The following is a 20,820-nucleotide window of genomic DNA, read 5'->3' on the forward strand; positions in this document are numbered from 1 at the left end:
ATAAAATATTGAATTTGCATAGCTTTCAATTTAAGAGTAACTTATTTATATATAAAGGCATCAACTGAGAAATTTAACATTCAACCAATATTCAAAATTCTTTGAATCAAATATCTGAAGTGGCCTTTCATACAATGCTATCAACTGATATGAATGGATAATTATGCATTATCATAACTTAAATCAATGGTCGATCATAACAAAATTGGTCCTCTTTAATATAACAAGACAAAAATGAATAAGGTGTTATTCCTGTAGCCAAAAAGAACAACATATGAAGACAATTCACCAAAAAAGAAGGTCAGACAGGGTCATCCATTTAAGTATTCTTTAATTATTAATGCTATTTCTTTCTATTCAATAGTCATATGCCATTTTTTCTCTAATTTTATTTATTTCCCCATTATATATTATATATTATGTATACCCCATCCAAACCCTCATAAACAACATTCTAAAATATTTCAGGACATTCTTTTCAAAATTACACACCATCAGATCATTTAATTATGTTCATAAAATGAACAAGAAAAAATTGCTACATATCAACATTTGATTAATAATTTAAAAAATATGGCACATACACACTTCTTATATTTATGTAATATATTTATAAAATATTCTAAAAATCTAATTTTGATTATATTTCTATATACAAGATAACATATTTTGTAATACTGTAACAGAGGAATTCTAAAAAAACAACTTTGGTCCTGCAACTATAGATATTACATAACAAACATTAATATATAAGACACCATGCCTCACACACACACTACAATGCCATGGTCAGTCATGAAATTAAGTTAAAGTCCTTATTAGGCATATGATTATAAGTAAACATTATAAGTAAAATGTTAACTAAATTTACAGTAAAATGATGTGAGTGTGTAGGTAAAGGTCATATCTTAGGTTGGCTTGCTTGCTAGCTAAACAGTAGAAATATGTTTAGATTATGTATACTACACTACTTTCAGAAAAATTCAGTCATACAGAAAGATAGATTGGATATCTGTCAGACTAGTCTACTTTAAATAACCTAATAATTTTAGCAATAATGTTAACCACACATATTACCTTTACCTACACTGTGAGTGACTCAAGAAATTTTGCTGTAAAGATGATAATAAGGCAACTAAAAAGTAAACTACCTAAAACATCAGGACATACAGATATATGAAGGGTTATAACAAATGCAACTGCATCAGCACCATGCTATATCGAATAGCAGTAAACTTAATGCATTGCTTCTTTTAAAAAAACTAACATTTGAAAATAATATATGGCATCTTTCACAAATAGCACTTCTAATTAGTGTAAAATAATCAAAATACAATTAAATATGTAGTTTAAGCATTGACGGAATAATCTTTCACAAATAGCACTTCTAAATGATGTAAAATAATACATATGTAGAATTCAATCAAATTATGTACTCCTAGCATTAATAGAATAATGTGTTAAAATCTAAGATTGTCGAGTTCACAGAAGTGATAGTACATGCTCTTTGCATTATTTTATTTCTGCAAATTGATTCAAGTTTAATCAGTAGAAGAGATACTGGTAATAGAATTTCAAAAGTTTGGTCAGATATTTGTCAAAGTTTCCCTTAAGGTCATTATTCATAGTATGGTACAATTCACCATGAGCATGACTACTTTTATCTAGATTTGAACACATACTCAAAAGTAAACTACATAAACCCAAATCATTAACCTAGTACAAAATGTTCTGGACTGACAACCTGATAAACAGACAGATAAACAGACAGATACAATGCCTAAAAATATAATGCATTATGTTGTTAAAAGAACATTTATGACAATAAATTTCAGATTAAAATCTTAACAATTGAATATAATTTTAACAGCAATACATTATATAACAATATCATAACAATCAAAATATAATTTGTTTTGTTTAACTCTAAAATAAAGTATTCTTTAAGATATATTCTAGATTCTTTTGATTTTAAATATTTTATTCAATCTTTTGATAAAAGACCTTTTTAAACTTTTAATAAAATAGGTAGACTTAACACACATTAACAATTTGACCTGACATGCAGCAATATCAACGATAACAAATAGTTATAAAAAAACATGGATTTCTAGATCTTTTCTTTCTGATTATTATTATTAAAACTTTAAACACTCTGTCCACCAAGACTTAGGATTTCTTCTTCTTGACTCATGCCTCTGAATACTATTGATGGGTGATACTGAGGTGCAATATCATTTTGATATTGAGATTCTAGTGCTCTTCTGTTCAGATCATATATTTCTTGTCTCAACTGCTGACTGAGAATGTCTTCATCTTCAATGTCACTTGGAGGTTTAAAAGTGAAATCGTCACTAGAAGGGTCTGAGGTTCTGAGTGCTTGTTGAGAAAAGTTATCAACTAAATTGTTATCTTCAAATGAATTTTCCCTACTTCTGTACACCCTGAGATTGTACTTGGGTGGAGATGTTTGATGATGATCTCTAACATAACCGTCTGCTGATCCATCTGAACTTCGCTTAATACCTGTTTCTCCACCTAAGGAATTAGATGGACTACTTATACCAGAGTCAAACTGCTCACCATTTTCAAAATATTCATTAAACCAATTAGGATTTTGTTTTTCAAAATTTGCTGCCCAGTTGATGCACGTGGACAAATGCTGTCCATCTGCAGTAGATCCAATCAGATCTGCAAAAAAGCCGATATTGTCGTAACCAGCACGACGATTATCCATCTGATGAATCTGGCACATTAACTCGTGAATATGTTTTGGAATCTGATACTCAGCTCCTGTGCATAATTCGTCCAATGAGAATTCATTAGCTGTGTAATTAAAATGCACAATAATGCATTTGAAATGATTGTTTACATTTAAAATACGCTTAGTAATCTGACTGACAGACGACATATATAAATCAAAAGTTTGACTTCCATCTGGTGATTTCCACAGTTTGTCTCCCTTGTTCTTCCAGGATTTGAATTGATGGTATGACAATTCAGAATTCACAATAACAACAAAATCTGCCTTTTCAATTGTATTGATTACCCATCTGAATTTACCATCAAGATATTCATGAAGGCACCATGGGGCATAAACTACATTACACTGACAGTGAGAGTTTAGAAATCGTGCAAATGCCTCTACTGCATTCACATGATACTGATGATCTTCTGCACATACTATAAAAACTGTAGGTATCTTGACCAAATCTCCTGCAACAAATGTAATCATAATGATTAATGTCTTCTGCAAAAAAGCACTATTTTCTGTATTGTTTTCCTAGGCAATATTTTGTTGTATAAAAAAATGCCAGGAGACAGTCAAACATTGGGTGAACTTAGCCTTTTAAACAGTAAAAGTTAAAGTCTCTTTGATATATTCCATTTTTTTATCATTAAAATTCAGACTTATAAAACATTCATTTATTGTCTTGAAGCATCAATATTTATATAGGTAAATGATGCATTTCAACACAGAAATATATTTGTTCTGTACATGCTAACAATGTTGAAATAGAAAACTCTAATTTAAGGCTCTGATCAATCATGATGTTTATTCATCTTCAGTTATGTATTTAATGTCAAATATATTCATGAAGTAATAATGAGGCTAACACAAAATAAGTTTGACAGCTCATAGTTCTTGCTATTTTTCTGTCATCTATAAGATCTCTTGGTTAGCAATACAGTTTGTCAATTGAAAGTCAAAAGATAATTGTTACCTTAGACATTTTGATATTGATTTTCTCAATCAGTAAAACTGACTGTCATTTATTTGTACAATGATAGAAAAAAGGAACCTGATGTATTTGTTTGCACCTGTCCTAAGTCAGGAACCTGATGTTCAGTGGTTGTCGTTTGTTGATGTGTTTCATAAGTGTCTCTTTTTTTTTATATAGATTAGACCTTTGTTTTTACTGGTTGAATGGTTTTACACTAGTCATTTTTTAGGCCTTTTATAGCTTGCTGTTTTTCGGTGTGAGCCAAGGCTCTGTGTTGAAGGCAGTACTTTGACTTATAATGGTTTACTTTTAAATTTTGTGACTTGGATGGATAGTTGTCTCATTGGCACTCATACAATATATTATTATATCTATATGACTATTTAACAATCAAACCCAAATTTTCTTACCAGAGTTGATGTGATACGCATTATCTGTAGATCCAGTTTGATAAGAAGCTGGTTCAGTAGTAAGATATGAAGTTGGAGGAGCATTATCTTCAAAAGAATCTGTTTCAATTTTTTCTGAATCTGAAAAATAAATTCATTTGCTATTCCTAATGACAGAAATATTAAATATTTAATCAAAATAATGTGGATTAATAATGTGTTACATTGTACATGTATTATATTAAAGATTTATGTTGATATTTTTGCCAATTTCTGTGTCTTTGGATTGCATTCTTGATGGTCTTATTTCCAAGTGTTCTTTTACTCCTGTCAACATGACACACATATTGGAATGAAAAATCAACAGTGTAAATATGCTTAAAAGGATACATGATCATACATGTTTTATGTTTTTTTTTTAGAAATGTACATATCAAAAAGTTCTACTGCATATTTAAGTTGGTTCACTGTGTCAAGGTCTATCTTTTGCATTTCGTTTGAAAGAACCCAGGGCATATAAGTTAACTTATCTGATATATGTCCTTCAAAGAGCACATAAGATAACATTTTAATTTTTTGCCACTCTTTTCTGGTCACCCATCCTCATCTTCTCTGGTTGAAGTAATATCTATGGTTTTTGAGTTTCAAAGGTTACCAATAGTCAATTTTCTATGGTTCAAAAAGCGATTTTCATTTTAGGTTTGACTATTATTTTTGTAAAGTTTGTGTGATGCTTCATAGAAATCTATATTCAAACAATCAATACATAGGTCTCTTACCATGTTTCTTTCTCCTGTTACTATAAGCAATGAATGCCAGTATTCCTACCAGCAGTAAACCAAGAATTATACCAAATACAACAGCTACAACCTTCTCTGCATTAGGTGGGTCTGACACACCGCCTGACCCACCAACAACTTGTGATGGTGTATTGGTACTGGATGGAAAGCTGGTATCTGGACCAGTGACAGTATTGGTGGTGGCTGGAGAAGTTGTAGTTGTAGTAGAAGTGGTCGTAACAGATGTGCTTACTATAGTGTAAAATAATGAGAAAGAAAATTCTGCTTTAGCAATTCCACATACAAAGGTAAATTATTATAGTTAATCATCAATAATAAGTAAAGAAAAGAACGTTACATTTACAAATATTTCTATAGTCCTGAACGATATATCCTAAACTACTACAAAAATAAGGGCACATTTCCAACGTCATTTTTTTTTATTCATCTGCTAAACACTAAAGTTGACTCTTTTTTTTTTTAAACTGATGATTATTATGAGGAAGACAACAAATATACTTACAATTTTCTATAATGATAGGTCTAGTAGTTGTCTTAGCACATGATACACAAACACCATTGCTATTAAAACAAAAACACTCTCCAAAGGTACTCTTGGGTTCAACCTGTAGAAAAAGTGAGTATTGTACAAGGGAATGATATTGCACCTATCATTTTCAAAATTATGTTTTTGCTTGTTTATCAACACTATTTATTTTGCATATTACTTTTTTTTTTCATGACAGAGATTTTTTTATAAACAAAAATGTGTCTATGGAATATGGATGCATGCTCCTCACACTATCATTTTTTTATGTTCATTTGACTGAGAAAAATTAGATGAAAAACTCTAATTTGGCATTAAAATTAAGATCATATCATAGGGAACATGTATACTAAGTTTCAAGTTGATTGGACTTTATCCGCATCAAAAACTAGTTTGACCAAAAACTTTTAACCTGAAGTGGGACACTTTGACAGATGGAAGAACATTATATTTATAACATTATACTTGTACTTACTTTCACTTTATATCTCCCTGGTGGTACATCATGAAAATAATATTCATACTGAAATTAAAATATTTCTTTAAATTAGCACTTCTATTTACAATATAACTTGATAAGACAAATGTTTTTTTCTTTTTATCATTTAGATTATGCATAGTATTTGCTTGAAAATTATGTAAATAATTCAGTTTGTCAAGTAATGTTATAAAAAACTGAATGACAAATAAAAAGTGAGCTACATATATAACTCATTTTAGACTTTATAATTGAAAGGAGATTTGGGGTATATGTTAATCTCCAAAGGAGACCCATTTTAGATAGCTTACTTTTTTTTCTCCCAGAAATCCTGCTGACAGAATCAATGAATCTCATGAAGGAAGAAATTAATAAATGAATATCTGATCCTAAAATCTGTAAAGGCCAAACAAATAAAGAACAAACAGATAAATCTTCTGAAGGATATCGACTCTTATTGAAAAGGATATAAAACCTTTCCCCAGTTCAGTACCTGTTCTCTTTGGCATTTAAATGTTTGCAACTTGCTATTATATTATCATGATTATTGCAATTGGACAATTCATGTTGCAAAAAATCAAATTCTCATATAGGGTTACAAAAGCGAAATTATTGGTAATGCCCTTTTCATAGGGTACCACTGGTGTTCTGTATTTTATTTCTCGAAGACTACACAAACTAAAGAAAAACAGGTAGCATTTCCTGTTATTAGAAATTTCAGTGTTGCATACCACTCAAAAAATATAGATGATCGTGTGTCAAAAATTTACCTAAATGTAGTTAAAAGGATGGTCTATTTTTTTGGCTTAATAAAAAAGGCATATTTTAAATGGCGTGCAGATGGAAAATATGTTCAATAAGAATTTTTAAACCTTATTAGATAAGCTTTAGATTCAAATAATTCTAATCCTGTATCAACCAATCAGAACCCCTATGGGATTCTATTCTTGAGTACCATCATTTGGGTAAAACGCTTGCCAGTAAAATGTAAACAAATAATTGCACTCTTTTAACCTATAAATAGATACTGATTTCAGAGAAAGCTTTCAGGTTTAAAATAATTACCTGTGATATTGTTACATCTTTGAGAACTTTCACATCATTGTTACTTTGATCCAGTTCCCACAATTTAATAACAAACTGTGTAAAATTATATTGTTGAGGAGGCTCCACAAAGCGGATATATATCAGCTTGTCAATACTGCTAGGATAAAAACTTATAGTTGTTATCCAATCAGCTGAGGGTTTACTTAAATCTGAAAAGAAAAAATATGTGTTTGATTAGAAAGTTTAATCTCATTATAGAAAATTGCACTATAAAAAAATGCATAAGAACTGCTCTAACACTTTCTGAATTTGCACATCTCCTACAAATGGCCTCATAAATTCATTACCCACATTATTTTTAGTACGGTGTAGTAATTTCATCTCCTGTTAATTAATGCATGAATATCAAAAGGAAAATTGAAAGTTATACACTGTTCACACTAATGACTATATTTGAAGACAACAATATATATGGAAAGACAATTATAACTATGTCTGCAGTCTCCACCATTCAATAAACCAAATAAAACAAGAAGATGCATGAGTTGTCTTGCTTAATTAGCATACCTTAACTTGTAAATCAAAGTACGAAAAAAGCACCCGTTACTAAGTCAGGAATATGGTCATTGTTATATTATAGTTCATTTCTGTGTGTGTTTCATTTTAACGTTGTGTTTCTTTTGTGTTGTTTGTTTCCTCTTATATTTGAGTGTGAATTCACATTATTATAAGACGTGTCACGGTTCTTTTCTATCCCAAATTCATGTATTTAGTTTTGATGTTATATTTGTTATTCCCATCAGATTTTGTTTAATGCTTAGTTTGTTTCTGTGTGTGTAACATTTTAATGTTGTGTCGTCATTTTCTTGTATTTAATGTGTTTCCCTCTGTTCTGGTTTATGACCCAGATTTGTTTTTGTATATGATTTATGAGTTTTGAACATAGGTATACTACTGGTGCCTTTATTTACAAGTCATCATTGTAGAGCTGAACACTGAAAAATACTGAGAGGCTCCACAGAAGTGTATCAATAATCTGGTATTTGTGTACACTTTTTTGGGTAAGACTTATATCTGTTGATGATCAATTTAATGTTCCAAGAAAGATAACTCTAGTGACTTTGTAAAGAACTCTTTTGTTTTTCATAGCTCATAGTCATTGCAATAAATATATTGGTGTAACTAACATGTGTTAACAATATCTACATTAGAAATGAGATGTGTCAATGATAATACTTACAACTGAATACTAAATATTGACTTAACCTTAGTGGTTATACTTAAACTGTTCCAATCGCAAACTTAATCATGTAAAATATGCAAAAGTTTCAAAGTCAATAGACCCTGACTTAGAGGGCTGGACCAAATGATCTCCATGGCAATGAGATTTGCCGATTCTTAAACAAATGCATATCAAATTTCTTTCACTAACCACTAGTATATATAGTATACTAATACATTTGTGATGCAAACTCTAGAAACAGCATGCTGTTCTAGACTTTGTTGAGGCTAAACAAAATCTCCAATCTAATTAAATTTAGATCTCCGCAGTGACCAATCATAAAAAGTGAGTGAGCATGAAGATTCAATTTTAATTAGATAGCAAAAGCTCCAACCATTGACTATAACTAAATGTAGATGCAGACTCAACAAAATGTTTTCTTTCCTTTGACTGTAAACAGTGTAAGATCCTATTGTTTACTAACCAAATCTAGGATTCATTGTAACAGTCTTTGTTATAGACATTCCATCAAGTTCATTCTCAGGAGGCTTAGGAAGACTAAACACTTCAAAATCAAAGAATGTCTCAATCTGTACAATTATGGCCCAGATTCTAAACTGGATTTCTCCCTAAAAAATAAAATAGAAACTTAACTACATGTACAATATATATGTAGGACTTTAAAGTGCAATGGTACTCTAAAGTGTGATGGTCACGCTAAAGTTTGATGGTCTACGCTAAAGTACGCTGGTGTCTCATGCTAAAGTGCAATGGCTGTTGTTGACCAAAAGTGTTAGATTGTAGGGCTAAAAACGTGAAAGTACATGGATGTTAAAAAATTGTCTTTTTGCAAAAGCTAGAATGCTAAGCTATAATTATGTAATAGGCTTTATAAATATTTGTGGCTTAAGTGATTGTTACTAAATTTTTAAGACCGACCATGTTTTTATTGCTAAAAAGGTAATTTAGGTAACAAAATACTATATTTCATGGAAATTATTTTTTAACTATCCGGTCATCAAATATTTGGATCATTGGTGTAGCTTACCGTTCACACAGTCTATCAATTATTTGAACACCTCCCTTGCAGGCCCCATTGTAAATTACACATACAAAATTTGTTCATTGTCAGAATGTTTAACATTTATTTGTATAAGCTTTTAATAAATTGCGTGAGAAAAGAGATGTCTAAGTTTTCTCCTTTTTCGTACATGTACATGTTATATTTTCCTACAATGTACAAACTAGTGATTTAGTTGACAATCTATAATTTACATATGAATTTGAAAGCATGCACCTTTATTTTACAAACTTAACTTTTCCATAAAACTCACAATATTTTAACAGGGACTGAGCACCCCTAAAAAATGAACACATTTGATTCAGCCGACAAAGCACGGATAGGTTTGTATTAATTAAGTCATGGACATGACAGTTGATACTGAAATATATCTTCCAGCATGTACATTTTTGAGTTGAATAAATGACTGTTAACCTCAAAATCCATCTACGTTTCTTACGTCTATACTTTCGCATACCATCAGACTTTAGCTTATGGAGGAATCGCACTTTAGCGTAGACCATCTCACTTTAGAGTGACCATCATACTTTACATATATATTGGATAGTCATAATCTTGAAAACTACTCAAGTCTTGATTTTATTTGTTTATAAAAGTATAATTTAAGCCAAAGTCATAGGATAGAAATTTTTGTAGACATGATAAATACTTCTGAGAAATTTTATAAGACTCTATATTAATAATAATGGTCAGTTGAAAATGATCCTTCAAAAGTTACTAAGTTTAAGAATATTAGTCTGAGATTAAGGTTAATAATTTACTGAAATATCATAAAGAAATAGATAAAATTAATCATGAATGGCCCATACAGACATTTAGTCAAGGGAGAGTCTTTACACTGAAGACCCATTGGTGACCTTCGGCTGTTGACTGCTCTATGGTCGGTTTGTTGTCCCTTTGACACATTCCTCATTTCCTTTCTTAATTTTATTAAACTTACATCTTTTGTACTTGCATTCAACAGAGAACCATTAAAAGAGAAAACAAAACATCTAGTTTCATCTGGATTGGTTGTTCTTCCTATCAGCTCAAATCCTTTCACAGTCTTGAAACTTGCTAAATTTATAAAAAAAAAAATATTAATTTAATTAAAACAAGATTACAGAATACAATTGATAGATACAACAATGTTTCATATATTTCAAAGGAGTATTCCTTCCCTATTTTTTTTTATTGTTTATAGCTCATTAAGATATTGATAAAAAAAAAACTTTCATAGAACAACTATCAAAATCAATGGAGAACTATTTAGGTAAAAGAGAAAGAGCTCCAAGCTAGTTTCTTACATTTTTTTTCTTTTTCGATTCATTTGTCAAACCTTTTGACCCATAATGAACATTAATGTTGCATATCATCGCATGATGAAGTCCCGATCTTCAGAGCGGAATATGATGCTCAGAGGGGAATTATACAGTCGAACATTTGGGATAGTCTCAATTTATAAACTAAATTCTCTCAAGAGCCTGTATTGCTCACCTGTTAATGTGTTTACTGATGTGGGCCATCTTCGTTGGTAGGCAGGGTCATAAGACATTTTTTTTTTTAAAAGATACCCTAGTATTATGATTGTGGCCAAGTTTGGTTAAATTTGGCCAAGTAGTTTTAGAAATTTTTTACGAAAGTTACGAAGTTACGAAAATGACGAAAAGTTGTTCAATATTGACCATAAAGGGCAATAACTCCTTAAGGGGTCCTCTAACAATTTTTATCATGCCGACTTATTTGAAGATCTTACTTTGCTGAACATTATTGCTGTTTACAGTTTATCTCTATCTATAATAGTATTCAAGATAATAACCAAAAACTGCAAAATTTCCTTAAAATCACCAATTTTAGGGCAGCAACCCAACAACAGGTTGTCCGATTCAACTGAAAATTTGTGAGGGGATATATCTTATTCTGAAGGACATTTGAATCTTGAAAGATTTGCTCTAAATGTCTTAGTTTTAAAGATATAAAGCAAAAACTGCATTTTACCACTTTGTTCTAATTTTAGCCATGTCGGCCATTTTGTTTGGTAGGCTGGGTCATTGGACACAGTTTTTAAACTATAAACCACAATGATAATTGTGGCCAAGTTTGGTTAAATTTGGCCAAGTAGTTTTAGAGAAGAAGATTTTTAGAAAAGTTAAAAAAATTTACGAAAAGTTGTTAAAAATTGACTATAAAGGGCAATAACTCCTTAAGGGGTCGACTGACAATTTTGGTCATGTTGACTTATTTGTAGGTCTTACTTTGCTGAACATTATTGCTGTTTATAGTTTATCTCTATCTATAATAGTATTCAAGATAATAACCAAATACTGCAAAATTTCCTTAAAATAACCCAACAACAGGTTGTCCGATTCGTCTGAAAATTTCAGGGCAGATAGATCTTGACCTGATTAACAATTTTAACCCATGTCAGATTTGCTCTAAATGCTTTGGTTTTTGAGTTATAAGCCAAAAACTGCATTTTACCCCTATGTTCTATTTTTAGCCATGGCGGCCATCTTGGTTGGTTTGACGGGTCACGCCACACATTTTTTTAAACTAAATACCCCAAGGATGATTGTGGCCAAGTTTGGTAGAATTTGGCCCAGTAGTTTCAGAGGAGAAGATTTTTGTAAAAGTTTACGACGACGGACGCCAAGTGATGAGAAAAGCTCACTTGACCTTTCAGGTCAGGTGAGCTAAAAAAATTATAAACCTATCAATATATACATATACATAATGTGAGGGTATCCAAATTGGGGGGGTTGCTATTGGGACTCACAAACTCAAATTTAGCAGTCACAATTCAAACAGACAGTGCTTATTTGTTTTCAAAGGGGGGTTTGTACAAACACCCTGGCTACAGGTATGCAACTTAAGTACACCCCTCATTAATTTTGCTCAATATATATGTCTTGGTACAATAGGTTTTTTACAGCTTGTGACTGTTAAAGAAAATATATCATACCATTTGGTGGAACTTTAAAAGTAACATTTACTCCAGGATACATATAATGTTTGCCTGAATTTTTGTCCGTCCATTTTTCTTCAATTGGTATCAAATCAAACAAGCTAGGTTTGTCTGGATAAAGTCCATCCTCTCTCTGGTAGAGTTCCGGAAATTGAGCTGATAAACTTGCACATTCTACAAAATATACATGATAACATTATTTTTTTGAAACATAAAAGTTACTATGTTAATTATTTTGTATTTGAGACTCTCTCCTCCTGACATTGATTTTTGTTTACAAGTTGTGTGCAGAATTACAAATAGGAGCACTTATAAAAATAAAAAAAGATGTGGTATGATTGCCAGTTATCTTCAATGACCACATGTTCAAAAAGGTGGATTTTCAAAAACCAGTTTTCAGTCCCTAAACCCTATTTTACTGTAAATTCCTGACTACTAAACCATGGTGGTGCATGTCCATAAATGGATCAATTCTTTTTAAAATTCTAATTTCAAACACTTTCTCCTGCAGTCCATGTCTGAATGCAAGAAGCAAATAGCAAGCTGAATTCTTTGGTGACTTTCAGAGCATAAAATATCAATATCTTTATATCGAACAGCTAATGTAGAATACTTTCTACATGGTTTGTTTTTCTCTGCTGGTAAATGGAAAACACAAATGATGGAAAAGGTAGAAAAAATAAAGTTTTCCATTGGGTTTTAATGAAAACTTTGACATTTCAAAATTATTTTGAAATATAACCATCAGCAAAGTAATAAAACTTAACATGTACATATTTTACAAATTTAGCTTCTATCTATTCAGTCAAAGGTCAAACAAAATGATGGAAAAAACATCCTTTGGGCCAGGTGAGCTAAAAAAAACTAAAGATCTAGCTAGATAAGCATTCCAAATCTCACATTATTAGATATTTAGCATGCTACACATTAAACTATTGTTTTCTACACTGGATTTCTACTCAATCTTTTGGTAATATATTTACTGGTATTTTTTTTCTTCATAAATTATGCCTTAATCTACCTCAAGTATATGTAATTTCATGGTCATGAATCATTCCTTAAATTGGGTCCTTTTCTCTAGATTGTTTTCTTTCAACTCTTTCCATGTCTTTAACTATACAATTAAATAATTGTGCCTACCTGGGTAATTAAGTACAAATAGCGAAAATAGAATGCTTCAAAACCAATTAGGTAATTGGTCTTAAATTTTGCAACAGTACATATTTATTTTCTTTCTTCTAAGGTGAAAATCTGTAAACATTTGCATTTGTAAATGCAGTCCCTTAATTAAATCTAAATCATGCAGAAATATGCTAATCGTGAAATAATTAAGTCATGACTTCCAATACAGAACTAACTCTGCACTGTGAGCAAATTTGAAAAGATATTAAGCATACTGCTTAAGAAATTTCCTCTGTTCATATTTTTTTCATTAATTCTATATAAGAAGATGTGATATGAGTGCAAATGAGACAACTCTTCATCCAAGTGACAAGTTGTAAAAAAAAGTTATTATAGGTCAAAGTACAGCCTTCCATACGAAGCCTTGGCTCACATCAAACAGCAAGCTGCACTTATATATAATATATTAAATATCTATAAAATTTAAAAGAAGTATTAACTAATAGCAATATAGGATAAATAAAATTCATGTAAAGACCATTGAGTTGTGAAAAACAGATATCTTTCATGTGTTGCATTTAATAATTTAAGATATGGAACAGTTAATCAGGGTGTCACAAATTTTGATACTTGAACATTTAATAAATATTGGAAAATAATGTAATTCATTTTTTATTCCTCTAAAGTGGGTTGTAGAAATTTAACTGACATACCCATGGCCACTAATGTGGAACATATTATGAAATTGGTGAAAAAGTTTACAAATGTAATTTTTCTTATGTATTGTATCCACAGATTTCCCATAATTACTGTTGCTAGAAGTAAATGCTTTCCATTCTAACAATTCAAAATAACCATTTTCAGAGCACTGCATTCACCATACATTGTGTCCAGTCAGCAAAACAGGAGTTCACAAAGAAATCACTCTTTTAGAACATTTTTTTTCATTTAACAAATAATTCTGTTTCGGGAATACATGTATTTACCATACATATTAATTTAATTAGTAATTATTCTGTTACCTGAACTAATAGCACTAATTTCAGTTATTTCTAAGTAACATTAACCTTGATCTAGGATACAATGACATAATAAATTATTTAAAACACAGAAATATGTCTGGCCTGTATAACCTAATCACAAACTTTAACAATATTGTTGTCACTACTTGCCCTAATGCCATAAACAGCATACCTAAAGTTCTTGGCGATGTTTTACATACAGCAGTCCATTGATCAAAGGAGCTTTAAGCTACCATCAATCAATCAATGTAGTGAAGGTGGGGAATCAAATTTTTTTTAATACCAATATATTTTTTGCTGGTCCTGTGCAAGAAATTATGCTCTTTGATGGTATTCTTTGGTCTAGATCTTCTGTCCATCAGGTATAGATGGGATTTTTTTTTAATAATATTTGAAACATGTATTTATAACATTAATAGAAGGTGGGTTATTTAAAGCTGGACACATAGTTTGAACATTTTTCTACTATTGCATGAGGTCTATGTGTTAGATATAAGAAATGTGGAATGTATGAGTGCACTCTTCATCCTTGTCACAATATGTAAAAGAAAGGTCTTCAACACAGAGCCTTGGCTCACACCTTAACAGCAAGCTATAAAGAGCCCCAAAAATGACTACTGTATTTGGTCGTGTAGAGTACGCAGCTATGTATAGTCCGCATCCCCTCTCCATCCCATTAAAATCGAGAAAAAAGTTTTGTAAATTTTTTTCAAAACCGTTCAAACAGGAAAACTAACTGTTTAATCTATATAAAAAAGAAAAACACTTATGAACCACATCAACAAACAACAACCACTGATAACCCATAATTGCCTCTAGTTTTTGTGTTGTTTGGTTTCTGTCTTATCTATATACATGTATATAGCTCATCCCTATTTCAGTTACTGTGGTAAAATATATCAATAATTGTGTATAAAACTAAATAGATGGTTTGTTTTTTACCAATTTTTATTTTTTTATTTTCCAAAGATTTAGAGCAAAATAAATAAAGTTCAGACAAAGAGATTTTAAAACTTGTCATCAAAGGAAATAGTTAAAGCTTCAATACTATATGCTTATGTCATATGTATAAATGATTCACTCAAACAATCTATATTTCTACAAATATTTGCATTGCATACAGTTTAAAAAGCTATTTATTGATCAAATTTCTTACTGTTAACCGACAAAAACTTAATTAAAATTTTTCATTTTTTCCCCAATCATCTCACAAAATAGACAACTATCAAAAAGTATACCAAGAAATATTAATTTTCTATCCTATCTCTACGAAAGCTTAACAATGTTGAAAATAAGTACCAGCAACCTACTAGTTTGTGTCATTCTGACTTAGGACACATTTGTTGACCTAATGCAAAAAATATTTGAATGTTTACTGAAGATGATTCTTACTTATAGCTACTGAGAAATGAACTGTCATATTTAAAGGCTGTACAGTGCCCTATAGTTATTAATTTCTCCATCCTTCAGTTTGGTCTCTTATGGAGAGATGTCTCATTGGCAATCACACCACATCTTCTTTTTCTTGTATTTCTTTTAATATCAGACTGAGAATGAGAAGTGAAGATAAACTTAACCAGGGTTAATGTAATAAGAAAGGTAACTTACAGTGATTCAATTCAGCTGGATGCTGACCTACATGTATTCCCCAGAATACATATTAACATGTAAGTTTAGGTGATCTTAGGATAAATAGATATATAAAATGTAAATCACGAAGTATGAACATATGAATCTCTTCAGTGTTATAATTACCTTGTTTAGTGCTGTAAGACACATCACACCCAATGCCAGCCTGTAATTACATAAATACAATTAGTTATAAATTAACTTATACTCTCCTTATATAATTCATAAGAATTTAAGACTACAGTTTGCATTAACTCCCTTCACATATCATGTACTAATATATTTTAGGTCTATAAGTTTGCCGCTGAAAAGAGTTTTTTATGATGATATGATTTGAAGTGATGAACCATTTATTTTTATGTGTTACATATTTGTTTTTCGTTCACTTTTTGTACATAGATTGGGTAAGTTATCTCGTTTGAATTGTTTTACCAAGGAGGTTATATTAAACCTCCTTGGTTTTACATTGTCATTTCAGGGCCCTTTCTAGCTGACTATGCAGTATGGATTTTGCTCATTGTTGAAGGCCATACAGTGTCCTATAGTTGTTAATTTCTGTGTCATCTTCTCTCTTGTGGAGAGTTGTCTCATTGGCAATCCTTCCACATCTTCTTTTTTTTATATTTTAAACCCCAAAAAAGGGTCATTATCAAGGTATGAATATTATTGGCTTCCTTCTTAAGATTAACAGGGTAGCTAGGAAGGATCATTTGTAAGTTGGTGGGCATTATATATTTTATTTTCACCTTTAATACATGGGGGAGACCTGCAAGTGTCTCACAATGCACTATTATTAAAAACTTATTGGTAAGCATTGAAAGGCATACAAAATAGAGTTAGTAGATCATTTTCTTTAATTAAGGCCTAATCATTCGTTTACACAAGTGCTAATATGTAAATGGTGACAAGACAATTAATAAAAGAAGGTCACACTTTTTAAAAACATAACTTAGATAAAAATATTTAATTACAATCAATGTATATGTTGATGCATCATTATCATAGAGAGGTCAGTTAATATTGAATATTATGTAAAACTATGTTACAGAAATATACATGTACTGAAGTTAATTATTAGTTAGTTCTCCAGTACTCTTTCTTTAAGTTTGATGACTTGAAAAATCATTGTATTTATCAGGACAATGTTTCAACTTTGATTTTTAGTAAAGGGATAAGGGACGACATCAAAATTTCAATGAAGGATAAAAAACTTAATTCATATAGTTTTTTCACTGACCCTCCTACCCCCCTCTTAACTTAATTTGGGGAAAAATGATTGACCAATAAGGATATATGTAAAATGGATGTCAATTTATACAAAACTTTTAGCAATTTGACTCCCCACCCCAAACTATTTGAATTAAGTTTTTTATCATTCATTGATTTTTTTATGTTGTCTCTAAGGCATTGCAACCAGTCTACTTCATAAAATCTGTCAAATATTTACAACTTCATAAAATTTGTCAAATATTTACAAACAATTTAATGTTTATATCATTCATTTTTATGAAAATGAAAAGATGTCATATGATTGTTAATGAGACAATTCTTCTCTACAGACTAAATGACTTACTAGTTAAACAACTATATGTTCCCATAGGGCCTTAAAAAAATAGCAAAACCCATACTGCATATACATGTAGCAAGCTATCAAAGGCCCAGAAATTACAAATGTAAAACATTCCAAACAAGAAAATATAAGGCCTGATTTATGTAAACAACAATAAAAGAATAACAAATATGATAAACAGAAACAAATGAAAATCACTGAATTATGATTGTTTATCTCAAAATATGAAAAATTGCATATTTGTTTAATAATAAATATGTATGCTTCCATTATGAGACATACAGTAAAATCATATCCTGTTTAATACTGACAGAGAACTAATATATATATTGTACATTTACTGTTAGATTAACGATCACGTTTTTATTTCAAATCTTATTCTCATAATACTTCCTTATTAGCTAGCTTATGCGTAAGGTTTAAAAAAAAAACTGCTAATGACTGCAATTCTGATCCCTATAAGCATTTCCTTTACATATGTACACTAAATGGAGTCAAGTAGCGAAGCTAAAATGCCACTTTTTCCATTAACTTTACAGCAAAGAAGGAAGAAAAAACACTTCAGATACCAATTTAATTGGATTAAGCATTTAATGCTCCTTATGTTCAGGAGCATCCAATCGTAGGTGGCAACACAAATGTCAATAAATCTCCTTGTCGCAAGAGTAAACAGAAATCAGAGTACAGCTGACATTATCTCGAAAAAAATCATTACATTTCAAATATCTCAGAGCAAAATATAATATCATTATAACTGAAGAGAATTATGTTTATTCTCATGCTTAGAGAGAAATTAATCTCTTTTAATTTTGATCTTTTAATGTATAAAGGTGTAGCAGGTTTTCCTGACTTTTATTGTCAATTATATTCAATGTATTCATATTTTTTTATGACTTAATGTAAACAAATCTCATTTCCTTCTTAATACAAAAGATAAAGTACAGTACAACCATTTCTTACCAGGGAAACAGCATATAAATTAAGTTCAACTATTCCCCCAAGAAGACAAGAACGAAACCTTGGTAATATTGTTAGCAGATAAGTACACTTACACAGAAATACAAAAATGTACACTACATGTTAGCAAAATTAGCAAAATAAATCATATTAACTTCAAACAAAAAGTATACAAAGTAAAATCATTTCTTAAAAGATTCTGCCAGTCAATACAGAACAAACAATTATTTCAGGATACTGACAATCAATAAATAAACAAACCTGACTTACAATATACTGACAGTCAATAAAAAACAGTCACTCATTACAGGATACTGACAGTCAATAAAGAACAATAACTCATTACAGGATACTGACAGTCAATAAAGAACAATCACTCATTACAGTATACTGACAGTCAATAAAGAACAGTCACTCATTACAGTATACTGACAGTCAATAAAGAACAGTCACTCATTACAGGATACTGACAGTTGTTAAAGAACAATCACTCATTACAGAATACTGACAGTCAATAAAGAACAATCACTCATTACAGTATACTGACAGTCAATAAAGAACAATCACTCATTACAGAATACTGACAGTCAATAAAGAACAATCACTCATTACAGAATACTGACAGTCAATAAAGAACAATCACTCATTACAGTTTACTGATAGTCACTAAAGAACAATCACTCATTACAGAATACTGACAGTCAATAAAGAACAATCACTCATAACAGAATACTGACAGTCACTAAAGAACAATAACTCATTACAGAATACTGACAGTCAATAAAGAACAATCACTCATTACAGTATACTGACAGTCAATAAAGAACAATCACTCATTACAGTATACTGACAGTCAATAAAGAACAATCACTCATTACAGTATACTGACAGTCAATAAAGAACAATCACTCATTACAGAATACTGACAGTCAATAAAGAACAGTCACTCATTACAGAATACTGACAGTCACTAAAGAACAATCACTCATTACAGAATACTGACAGTCACTAAAGAACAATCACTCATTACAGAATACTGACAGTCAATAAAGAACAATCACTCATTACAGTATACTGACAGTCAATAAAGAACAATCACTCATTACAGAATACTGACAGTCAATAAAGAACAGTCACTCATTACAGAATACTGACAGTCACTAAAGAACAATCACTCATTACAGAATACTGACAGTCACTAAAGAACAATCACTCATTACAGAATACTGACAGTCAATAAAGAACAATCACTCATTACAGAATACTGACAGTCAATAAAGAACAATCACTCATTACAGAATACTGACAGTCAATAAAGAACAATCACTCATTACAGAATACTGACAGTCGTTAAAGAACAATCACTCATTACAGAATACTGACAGTCAATAAAGAACAGTCACTCATTACAGAATACTGACAGTCGTTAAAGAACAATCACTCATTACAGAATACTGACAGTCAATAAAGAACAGTCACTCATTACAGAATACTGACAGTCACTAAAGAACAATCACTCATTACAGAATACTGACAGTCGTTAAAGAACAATCACTCATTACAGAATACTGACAGTCAATAAAGAACCATCATTCAACTCAAGATACTGACAATCAAAGAAGAACAACCACTTATTGAGGCATACATGTAGTTATCAATAATTATGACAGCCCGCACAAGCAATCCTTTATTTAAGGATGCTGACAGTTAGTTTGCTTCATCAATGTTGGTTAGTCCCTACATTTATATTTCTAAATACACACATAATTCAGTACTTGAACCACTTATCTCCTTCTTCATTGTATTTAGATAAATATTCATTATAATACATATAGTTAAGGCATGTTCCACTAAAGCAATATCAATGACCATACCATACATTTACGTCATAACTTTTATAACAAATATTCGGTGATAACCATATATCACTGTTAAAAAAGTTGTTTTAGTTAAAGGACACATTAAAACAATGTCAATAACCAAACATCTACATCGTATCTCTTTAAATGGACTTTTCTTTAAAAACAATATGTTTTAGATAAAAAAAGATTGATAAATTTAAAAGAAATGTTCCCCTAAAACAATAGAAATGAGGCCCCTCATAGGGATGTTCATGTTATCACAAATAATTTTTGCCAATATTAATCACATAATAATTTCATTTTTTTTTAAACAAGGGTACAAAATATTTGAATAATCAAAAATAGTCCTTTTATCAAAAAATCAATAAAAAAATGGCCAAGTTGTCAAATAGTCGAAAACCCCATGAGAGGGCTCATTATGACGGGGTTGCCCCTACTTCATATCA

At 30.6% G+C, this 20,820-nt stretch overlaps 1 protein-coding gene across 1 annotated transcript in view; it reads right to left on the minus strand.

The window, feature by feature from the left end:
* Nucleotides 1-2,029: 2,029 nt before the first annotated feature.
* LOC134716693 (uncharacterized) overlaps nt 2,030-20,820 on the minus strand; it is a 30,040-nt gene continuing 11,249 nt past the window's right edge. The window contains exons 2-11 of the mRNA XM_063579701.1: nt 16,112-16,151; nt 12,210-12,386; nt 10,209-10,324; nt 8,672-8,816; nt 6,984-7,174; nt 5,916-5,963; nt 5,417-5,519; nt 4,894-5,145; nt 4,136-4,255; nt 2,030-3,216 (exon numbers count right to left, since the gene is read on the minus strand). Coding sequence (XP_063435771.1) covers nt 2,147-3,216; nt 4,136-4,255; nt 4,894-5,145; nt 5,417-5,519; nt 5,916-5,963; nt 6,984-7,174; nt 8,672-8,816; nt 10,209-10,324; nt 12,210-12,386; nt 16,112-16,151 — 2,262 coding nt within the window. The 3' untranslated portion in view covers nt 2,030-2,146. The remainder of the gene's footprint in view (nt 3,217-4,135; nt 4,256-4,893; nt 5,146-5,416; nt 5,520-5,915; nt 5,964-6,983; nt 7,175-8,671; nt 8,817-10,208; nt 10,325-12,209; nt 12,387-16,111; nt 16,152-20,820) is intronic.

This window comes from Mytilus trossulus, chromosome 1 (genome assembly GCF_036588685.1).
Source record: "Mytilus trossulus isolate FHL-02 chromosome 1, PNRI_Mtr1.1.1.hap1, whole genome shotgun sequence".
NCBI classification, from domain to species: domain Eukaryota; kingdom Metazoa; phylum Mollusca; class Bivalvia; order Mytilida; family Mytilidae; genus Mytilus; species Mytilus trossulus.